Source organism: Carassius gibelio, chromosome A13, assembly GCF_023724105.1.
Source record: "Carassius gibelio isolate Cgi1373 ecotype wild population from Czech Republic chromosome A13, carGib1.2-hapl.c, whole genome shotgun sequence".
NCBI lineage: Eukaryota > Metazoa > Chordata > Actinopteri > Cypriniformes > Cyprinidae > Carassius > Carassius gibelio.
This window is the reverse complement of record NC_068383.1, coordinates 10391046-10410121: the sequence shown is the minus strand read 5'-3', so window position 1 is coordinate 10410121 and position 19076 is coordinate 10391046. Positions and strand designations below refer to the sequence as shown.

General features: G+C 35.2%; 1 protein-coding gene across 1 annotated transcript; it reads left to right on the top strand.

Moving 5' to 3' along the window:
* The first annotated feature begins 42 nt into the window (after positions 1–42).
* Positions 43–19040, top strand: LOC128026109 (CDK-activating kinase assembly factor MAT1). The gene is made up of 8 exons (XM_052612847.1): positions 43–230; positions 5531–5683; positions 5780–5853; positions 5936–6039; positions 6216–6356; positions 6739–6870; positions 11986–12107; positions 18637–19040. Exons 1-8 carry the CDS (start codon positions 142–144, stop codon positions 18749–18751), a joined length of 930 nt encoding a protein of 309 aa, XP_052468807.1. The 5' UTR covers positions 43–141; the 3' UTR covers positions 18752–19040.
* The last annotated feature ends 36 nt before the right edge of the window (positions 19041–19076 follow it).

The window sequence follows — 19076 nt, the reverse complement described above, 5'->3', positions numbered from 1 at the left end:
AGCAGTGTTTGAATGGGAACGGTTGTAATAGACGCATTTGTTTCCACCAGGGCGATTTTGAATGTAACACTCCTATTCGCTGTGGAGTCTGTTTATTATTTTACAGGAGGACTAAAACAAATAATAATAATAATAATAATAATGGATGATCAGGGATGCCCGAGGTGCAAGACGACCAAATACAGAAATCCATCTCTGAAGCTGATGGTGAATGTGTGTGGACACACGCTGTGAGTTCCTGCTGTCAGATCTCTTATCATTCAAACCGGTGTAGGACTTATTCGTGATGGCTAAAAGTTTTATTATACGCATTTGGTTCGTTTTACTTGTATAGTAAAGGGCTACAGTTTTTCAACCTGTGAGTGCAGTAACCCGATATTTGTATGACATTTTACTTTTGTTTTGATACACTTCTTACAAAAAGTTACCATGGGAACCATAGTTTCAGCCATAACTGTAAAATCTTAATAAATTATCATATGATGTACTTCAGATATTATGAAGAGATTTTATAATCATTTACATTTCATATTTTTAATACACACATGACAAAGATGTAGCGCAGTGACAGTTCTGTCAGTTGACCTAAAGTTGACATTTTTATTCTGGTAATAAACAAAAAATTGTAACAGTAGTATTTTGGTGGAAACGATTACATTGATAAATGTGTTAACGTTGAATACAGACAAAGCTATTCAATCGGTGCATGAGAGTAGTCATTTAGCCACAGAGAGGTGTATTAGTATGTGCACCTCATGGTTGATACAGGTGCCTCTCAATAAATTAGAATGTCGTGGAAAACTTCATTTATTTCAGTAATTCAGTGCACACAGACTGAAGTAGTTTAAGCCTTTGGTTCTTTTAATTGTGATGATTTTGGCTCACATTTAACAAAACCCCACCAATTCTCTACAAATTAGAATATGGTGACATGCCAATCAGCTAATCAAGTCAAAACACCTGCAAAGGTTTCCTGAGCCTTCAAAATGGTCTCTCAGTTTGGTTCACTAGGCTACACAATCATGGGGAAGACTGCTGATCAGACAGTTGTCCAGAAGAAAATAATTGGCGCCCTTCAAAAGGAGGGTCAGCCACAAACATTAATTGCCAAAGAAGCTGGCTATTCACAGAGTGCTGTATCCAAGCATGTTAACAGAAAGTTGAGTGGAAGGAATAAGTGTGGAAGAAAAAGATGCACAACCAACCGTGAGAACCACATACTTATGAGGATTGTCAAGCAAAATCGATTCAAGAATTTGAGTGAACTTCACAAGGAATGGACTGAGGCTGGGGTCAAGGCGTCAAGAGCTGCTACACACAGATGTGTCAAGAAATTTACTGAACCACAGACAATGTCAGAGGCGTCTTACCTGGGCTAAGGAGAAGAAGAACTGGACTGTTGCCCACTGGTCCAAAGTCCTCTTTTCAGAGGACTTGAGAGCAAGTTTTGTATTTAATTTGCAAACCAAGGTCCTAGAGTCTGGAGGAAGGGTGGAGAAGCTCATAGCCCAAGTTGCTTGAAGTCTAGTGTTAAGTTTCCACAGTCTGTGATGATTTGGAGTGCAGTGTCTTCTGCTGGTGTTGGTCCATTGTGTTTTTTGAAAACCAAAGTCTCTGCACCCGTTTACCAAGCAATCTCGGAGCACTTCATGCTTCCTTCTGCTGACCAGCTTTTTGAAGATGCTGATTTAATTTTCCAGGATTTGGCAGCTGCCCAAGCTGCCAAAAGCATCAAAAGTTGGTTAAATGACCATGGTGTTGGTGTGCTTGATTGGCCAGCAAACTCACCAGACCTGAACCCCATAGAGAATCTATGGGGTATTGTCAAGAGTAAAATGAGAAACAAGAGACCAAAAAATGCAGATGAGCTGAAGGCCGCTGTTAAGGACACCTGGGCTTCCTCAGCAGTGCCACAAACAGATCAGCCCTTACCAAGTATTGAGTACATGTACAGTAAATTAACATACTTTCCAGAAGGCCAACAATTCACAAAAATCTTTTTTTTTTTTTTTATTGGTCTTATGAAGTATTCTAATTTTTTGAGATAGTGAATTAGTGGGTTTTTGTTAAATGTGAGGCAAAATCATCACAATTAAAAGAACCAAAGACTTAAATTACTTCAGTCTGTGTGCATTGAATTTATTTAATACACAAGTTTCACAATTTGAGTTGAATTACTGAAATAAACTTAACTTTTCCATGACATTCATATTTATTGAGATGCACCTGTACGTGTCTGAGGTCACTTCTCGTGCTCTGGATGCCTTTGACCTTCAGAGAACTTAAGGATTCATGGTGGACTGCTGACCTGAGACTGAATGAATATATTACACACTGATGACACACTGCTGGAGACAGTCCAGCACACACTCCCCTGGTCTGTATGCAGAAAATCAGGACATAGGAAATATAGCTAATAAATGAACTAGTCTGTGATTAAATACAGATGATGGAGTGGAAGTATGTTGCTTGTAGGTTTGTTCAGCTATGGGCCATTTTGGCCCTTTGGACTTTGGAGAGAAAAATAAGCTCAAAGGTCTTTCAAAATCAGACTTAACATTCTCTAAACTATAAATGCAACTCTCATCTGTTTTATAGGAAATCAAAGCTCTTTTGCATACTATATGCAAAATGTAGGAACTCAGAAATGCAGTAACATAAAACATTTAATTAATTCTTCAGTTATTCTATCAGTAAATTGTCCAGTGCCACAAACATTTATTTTTTATTTTGCTGTGTGAGCTGTACTGTTCAAAAAGTTTAGATTTCTTTTTTTCTTTTTTTTTTTGTGCTATGGCAGACAATCCTGGAAATTTAATTTTTGTTCAACTTTTTTTGTTGACACTCAGTTTTATCTAGCTGAATGCTATTGTATATCACATGGAGCTTAGATTTCAACAATAGGTATAAGTTTACTGGGGAAAGTTAATATTAGTACATTTATATGTATACAGCACATTATTATTGTCTGATCTTCTTTCAGGTCCCCTCAATTCTTTGGTTTGCCAGCATTATTTGCATATTTAATACCCTTTTCAACAATGACTGAATGATTTTAAGGTCCATCTTTTCACACTGAAGACAACTGAGATACTCATAGGCAACAATAAAAAAAAAGCTTTGGATCTTACAGGTAACAACACAGTATTAAGAATAAAGCATATGTGAACTTTTGAACGAAGTCATTTTTATAAATTCAACTATTTTATCTTGTGGACTATATGTAAATATATTTTATGTTAAATTTCTTATTCAGGTAATTACTAAAATAAATATAACATGCTTTGTGTACCAACCCTCTTATTTTGGTTAAAATAATAAACATTTAACAGATAATGCAAAGTGTATGTAAAATTTTGAATGATCATTTTGCATGGGATGGCTCATAGGATGAAAGGATGTTTAGCCTAGAAGTTGTGGAGAGTATGATAATTTCACTGACAATCAACTTCAGCCATGTGAATTTAGCAATGGAGCAATTGTAGATAGTCTGACTTTTTTCACATGTGAAAAACATGCTTAAATGAATAAGTAATTCAAATTAAGTTTCTGAACTAATTGTTCTAAGATCTAAATGTAATTTTTTGAAAAAATATATTATTGTTCGAGAATTGATTTTAGCAATTGAGAAAAAAATGACGTTTTACACACACACCCACACACCCACACATGAATAGTGATGTTTACCTAAATTTTTCTTGTTTCTTCACAGATCATGTAAAATCACAGCCACAACTGAGAGACAGTTATATTTTTTTTGCAAAAATCATTTTTTCATGTAATAATAAATTTTTAAAATGGTTAATAATTATTCTACTTTTTTATAGCTTTTATAATACTATAATAATAATATAATTAATGTATTCTGATTTTCAGATTTTTTTTAAAAATGTTGGTCTATAAACAAATAAAATCAAATTGAAAAGGCATTTGAAAAACTTGAAATCTGTTAGTTTTTATTAAAACTAATGCCCGTAGTTGAAGAAACCGTGTTTTTGATCAGGCTGATGCTGAGTGTGTGCTGATGACCTGCAGCAGTGAAGAGGGAATGGCACAAGTAGGTGTGTGTGAGAGATAGTAGATGAGAGGGACAAAGTTAACTTATGTGTGCGTGTTTGTGTGTGACGGGGTCTGTTGTGCTGAGTTAGAGGAGTGTAGTAACCTCTCAACATGCTGACAAACACGGATCGGGAGTGGAGGAATGAGCAGGGAATGTCTAGCATTTTTTTATTCACATTAGAGTCAGTGTTTGAACTTGTGTTTTGCTGGCTTTTTTAAAGGTCTGTCATTCTCTCTCTCACATGCGCACACTCACCTTGTGTCTGTTCAGGTCATGAGTCAGGGAGAAGTATAGAGTCTACCCTCTAAGGAAAGTTAAAAAGTGAACAGTTGAGATGCTTCAGAGAAAACCCAGGCTAGATATAAGCTGAGCGATGGTGCAGTGGTCAGTACATTAGTTCCTGACACTTTGAGTTGTGGTGCAGAATGCAGGTTGCACAGGTTTAGGTCTGCTATGTGTCCTGTTATCAGTTCAGTGATCAGAAAGGGTATATATATTATATTATTATTATTATTATTATTAGTTTTTTAACCTGCTGGCCTAATCAGACAAATACTTAAATTTTAAAATTTTCACTGACACATCACAAAAACAAAAACAAAAAATGGTAGGGTAATAGAGTGATATTGTGAAATATTATTGCACTTTAAAATAACAGTTTTCTATTTTAATATATTTTAAATGTATTTTATTTTTGTGATGGCAAAGCTGAATTTTTAGCACCATTACTCCCGTCTTCAGCATCACATGATCCAGAAACCTTTATCATTATTATCAGTACTGTGCTAATTTTTTTCCAGGATTTTTTTATGAATAGCATTTGTTTGAAATATAATTATTTTAATTATTTTATTGAATAAAAGCAAATATATATTTTATGTTATATAATATATTTAATTTCCTGTCACCAGCAAAGATTGTTTACAGAAATGTTGTGCGCTGTATCATATACACTACCTGTAATATTGAACAGTTTCAGTGAGCAATGAAAAACAGACAGAGAAAAGGAAAGTTAAACTACTCAGTGGAAAATGAAAGATTGCTTACTGTATTTTTTAGAAAATGTAGTTGAAACTCAGCATTAGTTATATGCATAAATCCTAGGCAAGATGTAACATTGTTTTTTTTAACACACACTGTACTTTGTCAGCCCTTAATGTGTATGGCTGCCTTGCTTCAAACCCGACCCATCATCACTCCATTATAATCGAGTAAGACCACCACACACACACATATATCAGGCCTCTGTTTTATCCATTAGTCTAAGTTATGGCTCCATTTGGAAAGTTTTTAGGGCCAAATTTTACCCTCTGAAGCAGTGAGATGATTGAAATGTGTGTTTGTGTGGAACTGCTTCTTGAGGCTTTTCCAGCAGATTTCAAATTTCATTTTCTGTTTATTTTGACCCTCTTTCAGCAGACCTTCTGCCAATGTGAGTAAAATGTTTGTGTGTGTGTGTGTGTGTTTCAGGTGTGAGAGCTGTGTGGAGATGCTGTTTGTCCGTGGTTCAGGTAACTGTGTGCAGTGCAACACTCCTCTGAGAAAGAGTAATTTCCGCGTGCAGCTCTTCGAAGATCCAGCCATCGATAAAGAGGTGGAGATCCGCAAGAAAGTTCTTAAAATGTATGTGTCTGGGAAAAAAAGTGTATAGGTGCATCCAGGATTGTCTTTTTAATGATGTATGGCTTTTCTTTCTTTTATTTTCTTCTCATCCTTTAGCTACAATAAGAGGGAATTAGATTTTTACACTCTGAAAGAGTATAATGACTACCTGGAGCAAGTGGAGGACATTGGTGAGATGCATATATCAGATATTTATTCATGTTTTCAAATGTATTTTTTAGTTTTCAAATGTATTTTTGTGTGTGTCTCCAGTGTTTAACCTGACAAATAACTTAGATGTTGAAAGGACCAAGCAGATGATGGAACAGTACCAGCGAGATAACAAAGACATTATACAGAAAAACAAAGCCAAACTGGTGGGTTTATGTGCATAGTTTTGATTGAGCAGATGGATGATTTCACAAGTGAGAAGTTCATTTAAGCTGAAATAGAGCTTAGAAGCAATCAGCATAGCAATTTGTGTGCACTCCAGACTCAGTTGAGCTTTTAAAAAAAAAAAATATTCTATTTTAATAAATTGTCTCTCTGTTAGACACGTGAGCAGGAGGAGTTGGAGGAGCTGTTGTTGCAGGAGCAGCAGGGTTCAGAGCAGAGGAGACTGGAGACCCTGCAGGAGGAACAAAGACAACTACAGGCTAAGAGGAAAAACAAACAGGCCCTGCTAGATGAACTGGTACACACACATTTTAAGAGTTATTTTGTTCCATGGGTTGATACCTCATTGCCTTTCTACATTAGCATGTGCATCTGACTTTAGACTTCATCCTTTGTGTCCAAAGTCATCAACTGGTAGTCCGTAAAGGTAATGTAGGTCTATAGGCTATCATGTAAAATGAGTAGAAAATTCGTAAAAACATTTTTTTCCTTCACACACAATATATTTAACTACATCCTTATCTGGTTGGAGTTGTGGCAGTGGTTAGTGCTCTGGCACGTTGAGTTGTTGTGCTTATGTTAGCCTAGCTCTTATTTCCTATTTTATTTACTGACAGTTAGAGTGTCAGAAGAATGTTTGAAATAAAAGCATATCCTGAATGTTGTGTTTGTGCTTGCAGGAAATTTCCAAGTTACCTGCAGCTGTGCTGTTGGCCCAACATAAAGATCGAGCCTCTCAACTGGAGACCCAGATAGAAAAACAGAAGCAAAATGTCAAGCCAGCTAACATCTTCTCTACTGGAATAATGATGGTGAGGGAACAACACGCATACACACATGCACAACTGGTAGGGCTTACATCATCTTAATTAATAATTAATCAAATTCATTCCAGGATTTGATGAGAAATGCCACTAAAAGAAGGCTTATGATTAGTCATAATTAAATCCATTCTTTTTTTATAATTTTTTTTCCAACATATATTTCAATCACATGACTTTCTAAAACCATAGACATCATAAATGTTTTTTTCATATGTTTATAAACATCTTGTGTTTCCTGTGTTATATTTAGCGCACTATGTGCACGAGCGTTCGTGTACACCCAGACACAACAGCATGTTTGTATTAGCCAGTGTTTGAGAATGACGTGGGAGTGTGTGTGTGTTTATATCATTTTGTTGCGCACCTGTGTCGTAAAGCAGGTACGACAGGTTTTTTTCTTTAAAAAAAATCCCGTCAGCGGTCACTGCAAAGGACATAGACCTGAACCAACACGTCATGAATGTGTATGCAAACGAGGAAGGGGAGCAGTACAGCACATCTTAAAAACTGCCGTTTGAGAGTAAAAACAGAAACAGTGTGCACAATTGTCTGTGTTTGTGTGTGTGTATATAATCCAAGTGAACAAGTTTCCACAATCGTGTCTTGTGGTTGGCTTGGAGAGATGAATGGTGTGTATGTTGGCATGGATCTTGGCACAGGGAGGGTAGTACTTCTAAAAAAAAAAATTGTCAGCTTTAGATGGCTTTACACTACTAGGCAAGAGGCATGTGTGTATGGTTTTATTTAACACACAGATGTTTCTGAGCTGTGCAGTTAAGCAATGTGTGTGTTCGTCTGACTTTTTGCAGGCAGAAAATCATACTCTGCATGCATGTGGAGAGAGCCAGTAGATCAAAATAGTGTGTGTTACAGGGCATGGAGAGGGCATGTTACTTGTTACTTAAGCTCAGTTAATGCCAGCTGGAGGGTCCACAAAGCTCACTTTATCCCCACTGAATTTGGATGTATGTTCACTAGTGTTACACGATAAATTCAGGACACTTTCTCAATGTGAATTCAGTGACTGATGATTATTTTCTGTGCATAGGGCAAGATATTTAAGATAATGTGTTGATAAGTCTATTTTGATGTATTTGTAGTAATATCTGTGTGTTTTTGTGACATGTTTCTATTGTGCCACATGCAGAACAGTGTGAGTGTGTGATCATTTTGAAATGTGCTGATCTGAGATGAGTGTGTGTGTGTGTGTGTGAAGGTCAGTGGAGGTGCTGATAGACAGTTTATATTTGTTGACCTTGGAGCGTCCTGAAGACTTGCATAGTCAGAGTCCCGACGCGCTCTCCTGCCCAATCCCATGTGAAACAGAAACCAGAAGCCATTCTCTCACATTCCTCTCTCGACTTAATGAAAAATACATTTGTCCAGAACACACAATATTTAAATGGGTTTTGTCAAATGTACTTTTGTAAAAACGTTGTGGACAATCCTTGTTTGAGGATACTTAAGCAATAGTTGTAGTTGCTTTAGAGTTTAAGCAATCAGGGATCCCTAGAAAACTTCCAATGGGTTCATAGAATGACATATATATATATATATATATATATATATATATATATATATATATATATATATATATATATATATATATTATTCATATATGACATAATCTAACTGTAATCTAAATAAAAAAAGATCACATCAAGATATAAACGGAAATCATTCATTTTTAAAATTACTTTAAATAACATTTTTTTTTTTAATTACATTTTTTGATGATTAAATATTTAAAGTAGCTTAACTGAAACCAATATCTTGGACATTTAGAGCCAAAATGTACAAAAATCGGAATATCAGTGACAATTGCTAGCCCTATTGCTTTCCGTTTGTCAAATGCATTCAATGTAAATTGAAATGATCAGAATTAAGAACTCAAAAAAAAAAAAAAAAAAAAAAATTCTAAAAGCCCAAGTGAAACTGATTGACTGACTTTAGAACATATTAATTTTATCAGTCCAATGGGAAACAATGTTTTCAATGTATAAGGCTGCAACAGTTGAATTTGACAGTGAATTCAATGTTCTTGCCATATTTCTTTTTTAAAGATGTTTAGAGATTTGACTGAGGAACTTTGTAGTTTGTACTCAAATTCTTGGACGCATCCGTATTGTTAAATATAGAGTTATATCTGATTTTATGTTACTCAATCCAAGTGTTACAGCAGAATAAGCTTTAAAGTTTATGGCCAACTTGGTCTGCTCTGGTGACTGACAGTGTGTACTTCACTGGTACAAGGAGAATAGCTAATCTAATAACCATTTACATAAACTCTTAACGGTACAGTAGCAAAAACAGCCTGGTTTTATGCTATTAAATTATGGTAAGTGAAACTAAATTATGACTGTTTTTAGTGCAAGAAACTTTGATTTTCATAAAATGCTCCAGAAGTATATGCAGTTCCTTTTAAGATTTACATAACTGTTTGGAAACACAGCCTTCTTTTAGTCTTCCTCCTAAAGCCAACTTTAAGATGGAATAGTTTATAATAGAATTTCCCAAATCCAGTCCCACATTCTGGTTGATACTTGTAGCTGACTGCTGGCAAGAAGCAATTTGTTGGAATGGTAATGAAATTTTTACACCCACAGAATGAACAAACAAATGGGCCATTGCAACGTAGAGCCTTTCCTCTGCCAGTCAAAATGTTCCGTGCCTCCCGAGACAGTCTGAAATGTAGAACCAGGGGCGATGGTTTATTTTAAAAATGTAAAATTCAAGTCCACCTCATAAAAACATGTTTACTATGTGTTAATGTCAAACATATTGGCTGATTCACTGCCCAGGCAGGGGTTAGGTTAAAGCACTGGACGGCACTGAATGTCGAAACGCAGCAGATATATGATTGATTTGAACACAAGGCCCCGTTAAACTGTGTGTAACTGCTTGGAGTGAAACTCTGAATGCGCAGACAACCGGACGGGTGTTTCAGCTCAGGGATTTCCTTCCCTCTCCACCCCCTCACAGTAATGAAGATGGATCGAGCCGGCAGCTCTGTTTTAAGGGCGCTGGGGAGTGAATATGTATCTATAGTCACTCAGCATGCTCAGAATCAGCAGCATTTCTCTACACGCACACACAACACCTCAAATAAATGTTGAGCGCAGATGTTCATTTTTGAGTTGGCAAAGATGCGGTAGTGGTTTACAGTGGAGTGTGTGTGTGTGTGTGTGTGTGTGTACTGGAGTTCTGAAGAGTTTTCCACTGGTATTAGGCTGTTGACAGGGTAATCTATGGTGGGATGGCTTCTATGTGTTGACATGGAAATCTCTAGACAAATTGTGTTTGGAAGTGATCAGACTGGGCGGACAAGATAATTAGTGTTTGTTATTTTGAATTCATTATTAACCACAAACATTTGGTGTGTGTATGAAGAAAGCTTAAGTGTTTATCTTGTAGAATTGGAGTGCTGCATTTGCTTTTGTGAACTTGCAAGTGTGTGTGTGTGTGTGTGTGTATATGTGGTGTCAATGTGAGGAAAAATTGTTTTCAGTGAATAAATAAAATGTTTAACTGGCCAGTAACTTTACTGAAGAAATGCATTGCAACAATATAAGTTTTGAATTGAACAGCAAAAATTAAATGGGTCTCAAGCAGCTATTTTTTTTTTCTAAATTATTTTAAAATATATACAGTTGTCCAAAGGTTTGGGGTCAGTAAGACTTTTGAAGTATTTATTTTAAGAGAATTCTTGTATGCTCATATGCATTTATTTGATTAAAATACAGTATATACAGATTATAAAACAAAAGTAAAATAATGGTTTTATATATAATAATATTTTAAAATGAAATGTATTGCTGTTATAGCAAAGCTACATTTTCAGCCAGTCTTCAGTGTCACATGATCCTTTAGAAATCATTTTAATATGCTGATTTAATGCTCAAGAAACATTTCATATTATTATTAAATGTTGGAAACAGTTGTGTTGTGTAATATTTTTGAGGAAATCATAACACTTTTTTTCAGGATGGTTTGATGCATAGGAAGTTTGATAGAACAGAATTTATTTGAAATATATATATATATATATATATATATATATATATATATATATAGAGAGAGAGAGAGAGAGAGAAATATTATGAATGAATACATACATGATGAATGCCAAATTCACCAACAGTGTTGCACAAATGTAATTTTGGACCCTGACTGCACATTTTGGGTGCTCACGTTCAGGAATGTTTAATTGAAGAGTCAGTTTACATATCATAAAACAGATGATAAAACACGCTCTGGTTACTTGTATTGCTGTTGTTTTCTCTCTTTTTCTCTCCCTGTTTTGTGTGGCATTATTTTACTTTGCTGTTCTGTTGCCATTTAAATGCATGCAGAACTTTCAAACCAAAGAAGCTCCACCATGGAAATTCCCTCTCTCCACACACACACACACACACACACACACTCACTAACTCTCCCTCCATGCTGTGGTTTCTGTCTGTCTCCAGCAAGTTCAATCGCCCTTGTGTGTGTGTGTGTGTTGGCAGTGAGTGACGCTGTCATACGTCTATAGATCCCCTGCTTGGATCTGGATCCATTGAGGGATGTTATTGGCACTCATGCATTTGTGTGTGTGTGTGTGTGACCTCATCTTAGACAGAATGTCTGTTAGTGTTGTTTAAATGATGTTATCTGCATTAACAGTTCCATTTTAAACCCAACGAGTGGGTTAAATAATATAATCTCAAAAGGTGGTACATATTAATATTTACCAATAAATCAGTCAAATGTAAAATTAGATTATTAAAAAAATAATAAATGAAAATAATATTTCCAGTGTCACATTTTAAGGTGTTCTAAGCTATTTGTTTTTCATTTTTATATTATGCTTAAAATGTACCTACTTTCTAAATGGTTGTCCTCAGAAATCATACTTGTTTCTGTGACAGACATAGACTTAGAGTTTTTAGCTGGCCAATCAGAAGTGATCTCTGCCTGTCAATCATTGTCCGTGTTTATGTGTGGAGTTTGAAGCAATTACTCTATCTAATCTAAAAGTTTTTGTTTAGTAGTGACCATGACAAAAAAAATATGCATATGTATTGTCTAAACAGATGCATCTTTCTCTCTGTCCCTTTCCTTCAGGGTCAGACTGTGTCTTTGGTGTCTGTGTCTCGTGTGGAGGAGGTGTTGTATGTCTATCAGCCTCTTTGCTTTGACACATATGGGCCACCCATTCCAGAACTGGATCAGTTGGGCCGATTAGGGTAAGAATGACTTGCATTTTGCTAATGTGAATTATATTATATTATGGTAACACTTTACAATATGTTTTCATTGGTTAACATTAGTTAACTACATCAGTGTTTGGGTCAGAGTCTACCATGTCGAGTCTTTTAACACTTTTAGTTAACATGGTCTAACAATGAATAATTTATTTGGTCTCACTTTAGTTTGAGGACTAATTCTCACTATTAAATAACTATTAACTATGACTTATTAGTAAGGTAGTCGTTAAGTTTAGGTATGGGGTAGGATTAAGGGATCTAAAATATGGTCATGCAGAATAAGGCATTAATATTTGATTTATAAATACAAATAAACAGCCAAAATGCTAGTAATATGCATGCCAATAAGCAACGAGTTGCCTTTATTTTTTTTTATCAACCCACAAATAAAAACTGTATTGCTTGTTGTTTGTTCATGTTAAGGCATTACAGTGTTTCCTTTCCCTATGTTATGTTGTGTTGTCTTATTTTATGTTGTGTTATATGTTATTTTATCACTATTCCAGTTAATTAAAGGGGAACAATGAACAGACTGCATTTAATTAAATACAATAATTATTATTATTCTAATTCATGCATAGGTATATTGTTTCCTTCTTGTACCTTCTCGTTTCCCTTTCTGCCAGTGAGAGTGTGTGTTTGACAGAGATAAATGACCTCTTATTCAAACAAATAAACCACATCTCCCATGGTGCCCTGCTCCCAGGGTAAACAGGAAGTCTGCAGACAGTTTTGCTGTGCTTGCAGTTTCATGCTTCACTTAAGTTTGACTTTCTCTGTAAGACGCTCTCTCACTCTTCTCAAACACACAGTCTTTGAAGCTATATTAGTGTAAATTAGGTCCTCTCATTAATGCAGTGATCTTTATTCTGCCAATGCTGTACATTATATCCTACCTCTATAATAATTTGAGATGACTCGCTTCATGTCAAATAAAACCGCTTTTATTAGGCTACTGATGACTATAGTATTAAAGGGATAGTTCACCCAAAAATTAAACCTTTATTGACAGAATGTTCTTCTTTCAAATAAAAAAATAAGCTTAACCCCAAGGTATACACTCGCAGGTGAAGTCTATGAAGCAAAAAATGCAAGTAGTGGCTTATAGACTTCCATTGTAAGTGTATTTCTGTCACAGATGCTGTTGACAGAGCTTAACTTGTATTAAACCCACACACACACAGATAGATAGATAGATACACACTGGAATCTTCAGAAGAGGATCTTGTGATGTGGTTTGGGTTGAAAAGCAGAGGACAGGAGAAAAAAAGAGTGAGGGTTATGAAAAGAAAAGATAGGGTGGATCACTCTCTCTTTGTTCCTTTTTCTCTGCCATTCTGATTTTTTTTCTTTCCAGCTTCAGTCTTTTGAAGTCGAGAGCGGATGAGTCTCTGAGTGTTTGTGTGTGTGTATATGTGTGTGAAGTTGACAGAGAGAAGGATTGTTTTTTGCCATTTGTCTTAGTGTGTTTTGACAGTGAGTTAGTGGAGATTTATGTTGGACTGGTTTGTGTTTTTGGAGGGTCATGTATGTATTCACTTCCTCTTCACTCCCGAGGCAAACCCCGTCCTCTGTGTCCGTCCCTGTTCTGTACCTGTATAAATACAGATTGGGTGGGGCATTTTATTAAAGACAGCTGTGTGTGTGTCTTGGAAGGAGGTGATTGGGTTGAAGTTTTCTTTCCTCCAAACACAATGTTTTCAAGTGCAGTCAGCTGCATCTGTGTAATGTGTGTGTTGTATAAATAGAGTTTTTTTTTTTTTTTTTGAGAAAATAACTATGCGTTAATATGTTCTTCTACTCTTACAATTTTGCATATAAATATATTTCAGATTTTTCTTATACTAGTCTCCCTTGATGGATCAGTAATTTTCCCATCAAACCCTCTCAGGACACAAACACACACACCCACACACACACACACTCACACACACACACACACATACACACACAAACGCAGTCAGTCAGTCAGTCAGTGTTGAGTGATGTCTCTGGTGAGTTTGGAGACGTGTCTGCTGAGATTTGGATAAGGTAATTAGCTTAAGAGGCATTTGGTATTGGACAGGTCATGACTTGTATGAGAGTCTGTGTTTACATTAGGTTTTGTTAAAGTTTTGAAATAATCCAGGTTACTTTGAATTCCATTCAAAAGTTGGGTTCATTAAGATTTTTTTTTTATGTTTTTAAAAGAAGTCTATATATATATATATATATATATATATATATATATATATTTGAAAATGTAATTTATTTCTGTCTTAGCAAAGCTGTATTGTCAGCAGACATTACTCCAGTCTTCATTGTCACACGATCCTTCAGAAATCATTCAATAATGAGCCGATTTGGTGCTCAAGAAACATTAATTATAATCAATAATAATAAAAAAATGCTGTTTAATAATTTTGTGGAAACCATGATACCTTTTTTTTAAGATTATCTGATAAATAGAAAGTTCAAAAGAACATTTATTTCAAATAGAAATCTTTTGTATAAATGTCTCTCTTTTCATTTTGATTTAATCAGTTGAATGCGTCCTTGTTGTATAAAAGTTTTTCAGTTAATTTTTTTTAAACCTAACTAATCCATAACTTTTGAACGGTAGTGTAAAATTCCAAATAGTTTGACAACCTGCAGTGATTTTTTTTTTTTTAACTTCTGTTCCTTTTTATTTGTGTGGTGTATAAATATTCACTGTCCTTAAATCTGAAACTACTAGTGAACATGCTTCTATTTTGCATAATTTTTTTAATTATTAAATTATATATATATATATATATATATATATATATATATATATATATTTTTTTTTTTTTTTTTTTTTTATGTTAAAAGTTTTCATGAGTTTCTGATTTTCTCAGTATAATTTTCTTCAGGTCAGAGCAATTTCCAAGGACTCGTCTTTCGCCATGCCAATGTTTAGACTAGTTTTTTTTTATAGAAACATACAGGAAGTCATCTTGTGCTAGATAGGAAGTAATCCATCAGCAGGTCAGAAGAGGGAGCGTGTGTGAACAGGGTCAGTACATCTGGTTGATTGTTGTTTATTTAGGTAATTAAGAACAAGATGTACTGTGAATATTGCCATGTTTAAGGCAATCATTTTAAACCTAGTAAAACAATTACTACTTAATAAAAATATGAAGCACACAAATTTTCTTTAGACATTTCATAAGGATAATTCATTGAGTGACTTCCATCCATCCCTCCACCTCTCCCTGTCAGTAAGTTTTTTTTGGAAACTGCATTTTGAGAGTTGAGATTTGAAATTTGCATATGCAAACAAGCCTAAAACAAAGATTCCAAGGGTAAATTTGGCTTGCAAATGGCCCCATTCCTGTGTGTAAGGGTAGCGAGAGAGAGAGAGCTGAACTTTTAAGACATACCCCTAGGGTGCATTATGGGAATTCAACGAACAAACTAAACTTGTTCACCTTCTCTCTCTCTCTCTCTCTCTCTCTCTCTCAGTCCACAGATTTGATTGAATTTTGCATTTCACAATGGTGTGGCTTACCCTTCGAGCAAGGAATCTTCACCCATCATCTCCTAGATGTGTGTATGGGTGTGTGTTTTCGTTCTCGTTCAGACTTAGTTGTTGCCTTCTCACTTTACAACTTAAACCATGACACACATCTTCATGCATTACAGACACATGCTGCTTCTGTAAACAGCAATATACCTTCGGACCAGTAGGTTTTAATGACCCAGGTCTTCTGTTGGCTCCTGCATAGATGAGTTTGCTCTCTGAACTCCGATAAGGATATTTGCGTCGTGGATGAGTTGCAGTTTGATATATGTCTGTCTGACATAGCAGTGCGGGCAACCAGATCCGTTTGAGGAATGTGTGTGTGACACTGACCCTGTTAAAATGACAGATTGTCCAGCAGCTGCATGAGAGTTTCCTCTGCTTTTTCTGAGGGGTACATTTCAGTGCTGAATCCTGTGCTCGGAAAGTCTCTCTCAAACACACACACACACACACACACACACACACTTCTATTAGGTATCAAAGGCTAGCAAGAAACCCAGATCCCTCTGACAGAGAACATGCACACCATCATCACCACAGTGTGTCAACGCTGATACAGCTGCATGTTTTAACTAAAACACTACTCATCAATTTGACAACATGAGCGATGTCAGCAACATGTCCATCTTGTGAAGGATACATAAGTCAGACGGCCAGTAATATCCTCCTAAACATTTTAGTCATAGTCCAAACCCTCACATTAGTCACTTTTCAAACTTCCCTCCAGTTTTCTTATAAATCTTTTCTTCCTTTAGGACTTCTCTTCTTGTTCTTCAGGTTGAGAGTTTAATTCAAATAAAAATATGTAAAGTTATTAATTTATTTTTATGTTTTGAGCTTTTTTTATAATTACCAAAAATGCAATATTTTAGTTTGTAGTTTGTTTATAGAAAATTGAATAATTTAAAAATCATTTAAAATATACAATTTATAAGATACAATTTATGGACAAAAAAAAGGGATCTTATGATTTGCAATTAGTTTGACCACATGAAACCATTTTATCAAGGTCATGCACTTTTATTTACTGCTAACAAACCCATTTTAAGCTTTAAAGACTTTTGCTCCAATTTCTTTTGTTCTGAATCTGGATTAAAAAAAAAGTGATAACAGTGATTCACTTGTGGATTTATATGTGTGGTTTGTGTATTAATGATGGGGAACTGAAGCAGCATTAGCTCATGGTCTAGTGCTTCAGGTATCTCTGTTTGTTTTGGAAGCGTGTGAAGCTGAGAGGAGCTTAAGTGTTTCTGATGATACCTGACCCCCTCTATCGCTCCCCTCCCCTTCCCTCTCTCTCTTTCCATCATTCTCTTCCTTTCACTGAAGTATCAGTTTACATGTAATTTTCAGTTCTCTCATAATGAAGGGCCGCTGTGGACTCCAGCTGCTGGAGTGTTTTGGGGGTGTTGGGCTAGTGTGAGATCTCAGAGTTCCTCCCACAAGCATTAGGTTTCTGACACTTGTCCTGATGGTTTGTGGGTAACTGGCAACTGTCAGTTTGGAGAAGAATGTATGGGTTAAGAAGTGACATTTTTGACGCATTGTTACATATTGATATTTTAGTTATCTACAGGAATTTTTATATACAGTGGCATGCGAAAGTTTCGGCACCCCTTGCAGAATCTGTGAAAATGTGAATCATTTTCAAAAGATAAGAGGGATCATACTAACTGCATGTTCTTTTTTATTTAGTACTGTCCTGAGTAAGATATTTTACATAAAAGATGTTTGCATATAGTCCACAAGACTATACAAGACACAAAAATTCAAAAGTTGGTTAAAAATGTTAAGAACCCTTGGTTCTTAATACTGTGTGCTGTTACCTGGATGATCCACGACCCACGTCTTTCTGTTTTGTGATGGTTGTGCATGAGTCCCTTGTTTGATCTGAACAGTTAAACTGAGAACTGTTCTTCAGAAAAATTCTTCAGGTCCTGCAGATTCTTCAGTTTTCCAGCATCTTTGCATATTTGAACCCTTTCCAGCAGTGAGTGATGGGGTTATTTTAATAATTTCTGTTTTAATAATAATTTTTGTGTTGTGGACTAAATGTTAAAATCTTTTTTATACAATATCTTACTCAGGACAGTACTAAATAAAAAATAACATGCATTTAGTATGATCTCTCTTATTTTGTTAAAATTATTTACATTTTCACAGATTCTGCAAGTGGTTCCCAAAACTTTTGCTTGCCACTGTATTTATATGTGATGTAGTTTTGTTTTTTAGAATATTCACTACCAAGTTTGAGATCTTTAAGATTTTATTTTATTTGTTATAACTGAATACTTTAATCAGCAAGAATGCATTAAATTGATTGAAAGACAAGAATAATGACATTTATAATGTTACAAATGATTTCTATTTCAAATAAATGTTGGACAAAAAATGGATCATGCTTGCACAAAAATATGTGGTTCATTAAATATACTGTGTAAAATGTATGATTTGCAGTACCAAACCAAGGAATAAATGACTATTTAAAATTCATTAAAATAGAAAGCAGTTAATTTACATTATTATATTATTTCACTATTTATTTTGCTTTATTTTTGAGCAGAAGACATTTTTCAAAAACATGAGAAGTCTTACCCATCCCAAACTTTTAAACAATAGCAATGCGTTATATAAATTTATATTTTTCAAAAAATATCATTTTGATGGTTATTATAATTTAGAAAATGGTATATATATATATATATATATATATATATATATATATATATATATATATATATATTTGTATATATATATATATATATGCATATGCAATTGTAGGAACTGACACTTATGTTTGATAAATGTTCAAATTGAACAAATTTTTTGTTGTGGTTGGGAAATCCATGGACTCATGCATGTAAAACAGCAGAGCTGCTCCCTCTAGAGGATTAACCAGATAATACTCAAAGATAAAATTGTGTGTTTGGAAACCTGTTAAGCTATTCACTATTATAACTACTCATCTTCTCCCATGTCCAGGTATTTGAATCATGTGCGCACAGCATCTCCGCAGGATCAGGCTGGTGGTTATACATCAGGACTGGCATGCCATCGCGCCGTCCAGGATGCTTTCAGTGGCCTCTTCCCCTCATGATATTACGAAACTACAGCCACTTCCACTCCATCTGATCATCAGGCTTCCTAAAGACTCACTGACAAGTCAAGGGAGAGGCTGTGAATGTTTGGACACATGGGAAAGATTCCTGTGAAGGACTCCTTGTGAATATGACCCATTCACAGGGCCAGCTTCAGAATACCCTGGAGTTTATGTTGAAGAGTGACATAAACAAGCTTTAATGGGCGTACAGATTTTTTTAATTTTTTGTTGATCAGTTTTGTTATTTTTGTAATGCTGCTTCAGTTTAATAAACACACACACACAATTCTGTGTGTCAGACTTGGTTGTGTGATCGTCTCAA

Excerpts from the sequence above, each read along its gene's own strand:
- LOC128026109 (XM_052612847.1), top strand. The coding sequence starts at position 142 with ATGGATGATCAGGGATGCCCGAGGTGCAAGACGACCAAATACAGAAAT. Across the intron at positions 5,854-5,935 it reads GGAGCAAGTGGAGGACATTG|TGTTTAACCTGACAAATAAC; the intron begins GTGAGATGCATA and ends GTGTGTCTCCAG. Across the intron at positions 6,040-6,215 it reads AGAAAAACAAAGCCAAACTG|ACACGTGAGCAGGAGGAGTT; the intron begins GTGGGTTTATGT and ends TCTCTCTGTTAG.